This window comes from Penaeus chinensis, chromosome 15 (genome assembly GCF_019202785.1).
Source record: "Penaeus chinensis breed Huanghai No. 1 chromosome 15, ASM1920278v2, whole genome shotgun sequence".
Taxonomy (NCBI): domain Eukaryota; kingdom Metazoa; phylum Arthropoda; class Malacostraca; order Decapoda; family Penaeidae; genus Penaeus; species Penaeus chinensis.
Window position 1 is genome coordinate 11,780,543 of NC_061833.1, and position 10,000 is coordinate 11,790,542.

General features: G+C 39.9%; 1 protein-coding gene across 1 annotated transcript in view; it reads left to right on the forward strand.

Annotated features, from left to right (window-relative positions):
* Positions 1 to 10,000, forward strand: part of LOC125032802 (peptide-N(4)-(N-acetyl-beta-glucosaminyl)asparagine amidase-like) — a 39,927-nt gene that overhangs the window by 11,131 nt on the left and 18,796 nt on the right. The window contains exons 4-6 of the mRNA XM_047624187.1: positions 1,435 to 1,623; positions 7,428 to 7,598; positions 8,192 to 8,322. Coding sequence (XP_047480143.1) covers positions 1,435 to 1,623; positions 7,428 to 7,598; positions 8,192 to 8,322 — 491 coding nt within the window. The remainder of the gene's footprint in view (positions 1 to 1,434; positions 1,624 to 7,427; positions 7,599 to 8,191; positions 8,323 to 10,000) is intronic.

Sequence of the window (10,000 nt, forward strand, 5' to 3'; positions counted from 1 at the left end):
TTCACCTTTCTTTGAGGTTGTGGGAAAGTAATTACAAGTACTGTACAGATAGTACAATACTTGTCATTGTCTCACTGGTGACTTAACCCCTTGGTGACAGGTGTAGAAAACTAAAAAAAAAACTCTACGCTCTGGTGATCAGTGGCAACGCGCCGACTTTGAGAATAGGAGTTCGGTACATCAAGCCGAATCACCGCCTCGGAGCTCTTTGGCGTGCCACCGTGGCATACAGCCGCACGCCACATTTCGAGCAGTTTGTTATGATATCCAGAGACGTGACCCTTCGGGAAAGGGTTAATACTTGTAGAGCCATCTATGTGTAAAAATAATTGATAACTTAAACTCACAGTGGGCATGGCATGAACAGTTCCCCACAGTTTTAACTGGTACACCCCTATGGTGTGGGGACTGAGAAGCCTGTGATTGGTTTACAATATTTCACAAATATTTCTTATGACAACAATATCACCCATTAAAATTACATTAAAAAGTTTGGAAACCTTATAATTTTTTCCCAGTCTAAATGTTATTGCATAAATATGTTGTGTTTTCTATAAAAAGGAGCAATTGGAACTGGAGTAATTGCCAACTTCAGCGCAATCACAATAGCCAAATGTCGACAGCCTTTAATCTCAAATCAGTTGTTGACAAAAAATGTGTTTATAAAGACATAAATCAGAATTTCAGTTGCATCTATCAGTGTAAAACATGTCACTTAGAGAAGCTGAAATATGAATCAAATACTATTTTGTCTGTAAATGTAAATCATAAAGTTGTCCAACTTGATTCTGTGTGGCTTCCTCATAGAATTTGTGGATGACAAATTACCCAATTGCTTAATGAATTGCTTATGCTGAAGACTTGTAAGTGGTCCAGAATGCTCCGACATGTCGCATGGAGTAATCTCCTTAACATAATTTCAAACTTTGCATAGAAAATTTGATTAAAAAATTTCTGACAGGTCAGCGAGACTGTGCAGGACTTTTTCTTAATCATATCCCAGTTCGATATTCATGTGTTTCATTAGAGTACTACATACTACACATATATTGCCAGATAGAAATCATGGTGTACCAGTACCAGATGGAAATGTGGGGAACTGTACATACATGCCTTTCCAGCAGCATCAGGTTAACACTAGAAGTTTAGTAAAGATAAAAATGCATTACCATTATTTTAATAACCCAACACTGACAGGTGAAGAAAATAAATAAAAAAATCTACACTTTGGAGATTAATGGCAACAGGCAGGCTTTGGGAACAGGAGTCTGCTACATCAAGCCAAACGTTCCTCTCCAAGCGCTCTGGCCCATCGCCACGGCGCACAGCCATACCCCGCAGACCAAGCAGTTTGTTATGATGCCGGTAGATGTGGCCCATCAGTAAGGGATTAAGTTATACAATATTTTTATTCTTTCTTCTTTACAAACTTAGGAAATGGAGTCGGCTTTCAAATCCCAACTAGCGCATGAGTTTGAGAGGGTACTTATTTATGAGAGCCCAGCATTGCAAGAAAAAGCCCGTCAAGTTCTGCCCATACAAGAGATGCATGAACACGCCAGAAAGAATTTATCAACAGTTAACAATGCTGTTGGCAAAGGTGAAAAGCCTTTGGATTTTCAGGTATTTATGTTTGCTACAGTTTGTACTTGTTTTTATTACATGTAATTTGACTTGATACAAGAACCCCATATTGTGGGTACTCATTAGGACTAGCATGTACAACCCTTAGGAATTGCATACCCCCCCCCCCAATTTTTGTGATTCATGTTTGTGTTTGGTGTGCACACTAAACCTTCAAAGTTGAAAAATGTTGCTGCTAGTACCACTTGTATAAAAATGAAATTGAGAAAGCCTTGTAAATAAAAGTCATATAAAGCAGTAAAATATATGAACCATCATTTATATGTACAAGTCTTAAAAAGACAATAAGCTGGGAGAACGTGACTGCACAATACATGATGTGGAGGAGAAAAGATCAGGAATAGACCAGATGTGTTATGCCCTGCGGTGACCACTTGGTAGGTGACACCAGAGGAAATTTGACAACAATACCAGATATCTTTGTTGACTCAACACACATCTTATACAGAAAAAAAAAGACACTAAAGTAGCTCACCAAGATGTGACAGCTCATGCAAAATGATGTCATGATTGTGGTGAATAGGACTTTAAGTAAAAAACAGAAGAGACAAACTACAGTTGTATCCAATGGGGACAGTAGGAACTGAGTGATAGATTATGTCATTCACTTCCTACATTGACCTGTTGGATCCAGGTGCATCATGTACTAATATCCAGCTTACTTGCATGGCGACTACCTGGTGTACATTTGTCATTTGTTAAACTATGTCAAGATATAACAGACTGTGTTTGTTAAGTAGACTCAATATTATCTACCCAGGTAGTCTACAGCCATAGACAATAGCAATAACAGAAAGTAATATATATTTTTTTAATAATCAATTTTCCTTAACCCAATGGCGACGGGTCACGGCTATTGCCGTCATAACAATATGCCCGAAATGGGGCGTGCGGCTGTCCACAGCGGCGCCGCGCCAAAGCACCTCGAGGCAATGATTCGGCTTGATGTACCGAATTCACGTGCTCAGAGTCGGCACGCTGCCGCCGTTCGCCAGAGCGTAGAGTTTTTTTTAATTTTCTATACCTGATGCCAATGGGTTAAACCCAATGACAATAGACAAGGCAGGCAAGAGTAGGTTCCTACACAAGGAAATAGTCCTCCCAGGCCTGGCCCACAGATGGCACATTCTACCCTTGTTTACCAGTGGAAATAATGCAAGAGCTCCTTCTCTAAGGCCTACTAAAACTAATCTCCTTTCAAAAAGCTTTGTGTACTTACAAAGCTCATGCCCTTCACCCCAGCACTCAGCCAATTTTTTTACATTCCCATCACCCACCACACAAGCAGATTTTTTCATGACAAGATACCACTGTCTCCTAGATCCCACAGGTTAACAATGGGAGCCCCCAGTGCCATAACAAACAATGCATCAGGCCGCATGTGGAATCACCTCAAAGGAACATCAGAAGCATGAGAAATGTAAAATTACTCTGCCCCCTGTGCTTTTGGTAGTGACATAAACAATTGTTTAAGTAATGTTGCTCAGTAGAGCCTTTAAGCTTACTTTTTAGGAGTTATTTCTCCTCATTGAAATCTGCCAGAGGCAAACAAGTGCACAACTGCTTATTTTGCATAGTTTAGTGCAAGTTCAACCATGTCTTGACCTAAGTCAATATGATCTACTAGCATAGTTGAAACTTTTAGACATGAGCTCCATCATATTTATCAAGCAGTCAGTATATCTAGCCAGACCAATTGTTACATACTCATTTCACCTTATTTTTTGTTGAGGTAAGAACATTAGATTTCATAGATTTTAAAAAGTTTCTTTTGATGGCATACCCCCCATTCCCTTGCTCGTTGTTGTTGGGGGACTTAGGAGACAGAGACTGAGGCCCAAACACTTCAAAATATTTATAGACCACATTGATTGCTTAATTGTTATGTGAATATGCAAAAGTTCTATCCTATTTAGTGTCTGTAATAGTTACACATTATTAGTTGCATGTTATCTGAAATCTTAACTCAATAGCTTTGGGTAATAAATATACATGATCTATCCACTGTAATTTTAGCTTATTAATTGCACTTACACAGAAGTGACTTCACAAGTGCTTAGTCACCACAACCCCCCCAATCCTTTGCCCGTTGTTGTCATGGGGGGGCTTAGGAGATGAGGACTGAGACCCAATGATGGGGAGCTCCTCAACCTTGGGACTCAGCCATCGACTCAACTAATTTTGCATAGTCTTTTTTTCCCACTCATACTTTTCGTTTCAGTTTCTTCACTAATCCCTTCTACTATCCACCTCCTAAGGTGTGAGAGCCGTGCTGAAAGGATGAAAGGCTGACTTTATGTCAGTCCTGAAAGGCCTGAGGGAACCATGGGCACGGTATTCCCCTGCCATACCTGGCCCTTACCCCTCAAGGGGACCCTGAGGGGTGGACTATTTTTTCCCCCAACATACTCCAGGCTTATCATGGCCAATAATGAAGACGTAACCCCACTCTTAGGGGCAATGAGGCTTGCCCCTTTATCAAATAGCCCCAATCCCAGCTCTCCTTTGACCACGGCTCCGAACACTGCAACAACTCCCCCATCATCAATGCATACTAGTACAGTATCAACCCTAATCAACAACCAACCCCCAGGAGACATTTCTACTCTCCCAACATGCTCAACTTCAACACCTTTACTCCCACAACCTCCTTCATCAACCACCCCATCTCCCCTTATTACTACCTTACAACCTTATTGCCCACCTCCCCATAACACTACCCCCCTCAACACTACTCCCTCCTCCACACGTCACTGCACTTCTACTACCCCCACCCCTACAAGAATCCAAAATACTCTATTTAGCCCAGCCAAATGGGACCGATTTTTCGTGATCCCTCCCACAGCTCCCTACTCTCAAAACACCCTCCTCTTCCAACAATGCCTCCAAAAACAAGTAGGCAAAGTCTCTTTCCGTAGACCACTCCTGTCTCGTCACAATAACAACGGAAAACCAAGCTATAGCATTAACAAAACTAACTGATCTATGTGGTAATCCCATCCCTACAGAACCTCATCCAACCCTCAATACTTGCACCAGAACTGTCTCTATCTCCCCAACAGATTGCCCAATCTATGACAAAGAATGGTCAGATTGTGGAGAGGACTTACTCGCTTGTCTCACAGACTATGATGCAACATATGTACAATGCTACTCCATTCCTCCCAGAGGAAATCGTAAGAAATCCATCAACATTGCCAAAATTACTTTCCGTAGACATGACCTTCCCTTTAATGTTTACATAGGTGGGGAATCCCTACCTGTCCGACCATACCAACCTCCTCCTCGTCAATGCCAAAATTGTTGGCGTTTAGGACACCCAGCCAAACACTGTCATTCCGCAGCCAGATGCCCGTTATGTGCCCAACCTGGCCATACACGATCAAACTGCTCTGCACAATCACGCACATGTGCAAACTGTGGCGGTCCCCTTAATGTATTTTATAAAGGCTGCCCCACCTACAAATTTGAGTCTGAGGTAGCAACTCTCAGATTCAGACTTGGACTCACTCTACGTGAAGCCAGACAGGAAGCATGTCGACGAGGCTTTTCTCTTACCCCCTACTCCAGTAATGTCGCTGGAGTACCCCCTACCTCCCAAGCTCCTATACCCTCTCCTAAACCCAAACCCCCTCCATCTAACTTCCCCTCTTCTACCTCCTACCTTCCCCAGTCAAATTCTTTTGCCATCCTAAACCCAGACACTCCAATCTCTACCCAATCAAATTCTTTTGCCATCCTAAATCCAGACACCCCAATCTCTACTACAGCCCCAACACCTTCCCCTCTCCCTCCCCGCACTACCCGCAGCAGACAGAATAAACGTTCCACCCCCTCTTCCCCTACCTCACAATCACCTCCACCTTCCTTTGCCCCTATTTTTCAGACACCAGACTTCTCTTCCCCCCCTCACAAGAAAACCTTTATCTCACAAAACTCCCCAACCAACTCCACTACAGAAACTCTTGAAGATATCCAGAACTACATAATCGAGTCCCAAACTAATACTCATCCACCTTCAAATTCTACAACTCCCGCTCCCTCCACACTCAGTGACTGCCTATATCCATCCTCCTCCTACTCATGTTCTCCCTACACCCAATCCTCCTACCCCATCCCAACAAAACCCATTCCCCCTGACTCCAGCCCCTCCTATATTAACCCTCCCACTATCCCCTCTATCCCTTCCACTCCCTCTTGGATACACACGTGAAACCCTCATGTCACAAGTACCCTCTTCCCCAGACCCTCTACCTCCCGACACCCCTCCTGATACAACACCACCTCCCCAACCTCATTCTTTATCCCATCCTCTAGCACCTTCTCCTTCAAATTCTCCAACACGCACTGCAATCTTTGCCAGTAAATCAACGAAAGTATAACTATCCTTCATTGGAACATTCGCGGTTTCCGAATGTTCCTCTTTCAGTCCCACATATTTTATTGTCATGCCCACGTCCTCCCTACATAGACATCCCAACTTATCAGACATTCTTACAGAATCTCACACTTTCTGCTTTGACAACCTGTTTTCCTTCCTCAAACGCATATATATCCTTCACTTGATCTAACCCCTTTACATTACCTCATCCGACCCTAACCCATTCACTCACCAATTCCTTAACCCAGCTTTAACAACTAATCACTAACCCAACCATCCTTCACTAACATTAACTATAGTGCTATATGACTTTAGATGTCTAGCACATTTATTTTTCTTTTAACCATTAACCATTAGTCACCAGGAAGTCAATTATTTGGCCTACTTATCACACCTACTTATCCTTTTCCATAATTTTTCTTATATAATTTATTATTCATATTATTATTAGTAATATAATAGTATTATAGTTAGCATAATGTCCTTGCTAATAATAACAGTATCAATATTAATAGCATTAGAAAAAACATTTTACCGGAATTCAGGGAATGGAGAAATCAGGTGTGGACACTAGGGCTAACAAATTGACTCCTTGATGGAGGAGCTCTTGCAGAGCCATCTGTGTGCAACAAAATTCACAACAATGGGCAGTACATAAACTGAGGCAAATTGGTTAAGATTCAGCACATAGCTATTTGATATGTGGGTGATACAGCCTGATTTCCCCAATCCTTGAATTGGCAGGAAAATGTGTTTTTCTTTTTAATACTATTAATATTGACATTGTTATCATTCTTATTGATATTATGATTATTAAACTGTTGTTAAAATATTGATGACATCAAAGACAATAAAATAATAGAAATGAAGCTTTCAAAAAAATCAAGGAAAAGGGTAAACAGGTGAAATAGGTTAGAATAATAGCTGACTCCTCAGTAACTAAGCCCTTGTACAGTCATCTATGTGTAAAGACAATAGATAAACTTTTATTACAGTGGGCATGGCATTGTAGTCTTGCCACCCACACTAATTGGGTTAAAACAACTGAATAGAGGATGAACTGATGCTCCAGTATGAGCTAGACTGAATGTGGTAAACATGGTGACAGGACACAACACAACCAAGGTTTGTTCCATCAACATTATAAGTTTTTTGCCCAAAATTCCAGTCAAGGAACACCAATAGTAGTTTCTTGTATTTTTGCAAACTTTGAATGTTGGAGCCCATTTCCAATACACTCCACTCACTCTACCTCTCAATCTAACATTCACAACCAGTTTCAACTTTTCCTTCATATCTATAATATACCACCAATATATGTATAAAATATGTTCACTATACAAGTTTGTATCTGGTCTGGCCAATGATAGTAGAATGTTAATCAAATTTTATGTTATTACAGGACTGTGTGTTAGTGGAACTTCTGAAATGGTTTAAAAATGATTTCTTCAATTGGTTTGATGCCCCAAGTTGTCCACAGTGTCAGTCAAACATGAATGCCACAGGATCATTGCCACCCACAGATGAAGACCTAAAATGGAATGGAAATCGGGTCGAAGGTTATTCATGTCAGGTAAGTGGTTGTCTCTTTTCTTGATGTATTAAAGTTGGTGGTCAGTAACTTTTAAGGAAGAGTAATCATAAGAAACTTATTATCAGGTAGCTTATATAGCTTTAGATGAAAATCATTGTTTGGATGTATAAACAATACTTTACAGTTTCACCTCAGTCTTCGGTTTTATTTTTTTAATGCTGCATGATTAAAGAGAATATCCATTTATAAATTATTTGAAGAGTATTTTATATTTGAAAAGACCCAAGTTTACAAATGAAGGGGATCCCAAAGGGAAAATCAGTTAAAAACTATGGAAATTTTTTCAGAAAACCATCATTCCTTAATTTGTTTACTTGTAGGAGATGGCTGTTTCTACTACAAACTGGTTTATGTCTTTGGGAAGTGTTTGTGTGGGTGTGAGTGCCCACGATGATGGCATGGTGCAGCAGGTTTAGTTGAGTTCGAAGTGGGAGCCAGGAAGGCTGTTATTCTATTCTACTGCTGTTTAGGCTTTTTACCCAGCAGAGAGTTGGATGTTGGGAGAATGCAGATATAGATGCTAGTGTGTTATCAATATTCTTTTTGTTATTATCATCATCTTAACTTCGCAGGTATGTGGCACAACTGATCGTTTTGTGCGATACAATCATCCAGCCAAACTTTTGGAGACCAGACAAGGACGATGTGGAGAGTGGGCCAACTGTTTCACTTTATTCTGTCGTACATTAGGAATGGATGCAAGGTAAAAAGTTCCCTTAAATCATTTACTTATGGTAAATTGCAAAATTATCCTATAATGATATATATATAGATACATAGAAAAATTGATGAATGAATACAAATATACAAATGTGTGTGTGTGCGTGTGTGCGTGTGCGTATGTGCGTTAGGGTGTTTCAATAATTGTCGATTTTCTAAAATTTGCTCGAATCCCGGGGGCAAGGTAAGAAATAGGCGCCTATGAATTTTCTGAGTTTGGAAATGTATTTTGTATTAAAATCTATTTTCAATTGAAAGTTTTGATAAAATTATGATTTAGACACCGCTTCGAACGCCGAATAACGCCTCGTTTTCTGTTGTCAATTTAAATATTTTATTTTTAAAATACCTCAATATTATACTTTTCTTTTATATTATTGCATAAAAATTATTTCTATTATAAATTAATATTGTATAAAGTTCTTTAATTGCCATAAGACTAATTTTTCAATTAGTAGGCTTGACTTCTCTTTACTTTGTGTTCTCTCCCATCGAATCGGGCTTGGGTCGCCGAGAGCATGCTTTGGCTCTCGGACTTCTCACTTCGCTTAAATGATTTGAAGTAACATATTCTATTTAACAAGAGGCTATAAAAGGAAAGGATTCTAGTAATGATTTTATTTGGAACATTATATATTGCATACAATATCATTTTCATTCTACTCCTTTGTTTACATTGCCAAATCTCCGACTGCGCCGTTCTCTAGTTTGTTACAACAACAATTCTGTTTATGTCTTCACATTTTTTCATGTCTCCAATCAGTCTTTCACAGTTTTGATTATGGCCAGGTATTAATGAACTTTTGGGTTTCCACATATCAATTTCATGCATATCATAGGCCAAGTATGCAAACTTCATATCTGTGGTCAGATGACAGAAAAAGGGCGAACAAAACACTCTCACAAAACACTTGTTGGGAAATGAAATCTTTCACACTCAGATTACACAGTTTTTCTGCAGTGAAATTGTGCTTCTCCTTATTTTTTAATAGGGCTGGTGCATATGGCCATTTTTCACGAATTCCTCTTTTCAAGATCTTTGCAACTTCATCGATGTAATCATGATCAACAGCCAAGGGAAGAAGTGTACCATCTGCATTATACAGTTGTCTGTTAGGTGGACGAGAAGTAGCTGCTAGGAAAGCCAAGTTCACAGCCAATCCTGGCATACCTCCTTGAAGTTTCAATAGTAGTTCTGAAAAGAGCCATTCCATTGCTGTTCACAGCAGAACGCCAGCACATGAAATGAACTTTAGCAAAATCAAAAATACTTCTGATTGTTCTTGGATTTTTTTTTCTGTGCTTTCAGTCATATTCAGTCATATTTTTTGCATTTCACTCGTGGTGTTCTCATGTATTCCACAGTTTCCTCAGGAGTAGTGCCTGCAGTTGTAACTTTGACTTCCAGGTCGTCATAGCTCAACTCTAAATTTTCAAAAGACATTTCTGCAATATCTTCACTGTAGCATATAAATGGGACTTCTGCATTGTTGGTCTGCTTCCGTTTCAGTCTGTTAAATTCCCGTCTTTGCGCCTGATAATCAACACTTCTGAGTGATCCATTGCTTCCTTGTACTTTTGCATCATACCAATCTATATCTTCCTTGAGGATTTCTCGGGGTTGTTTCTTTGCCTTGAATGACACAATCACAGTTTTCGAG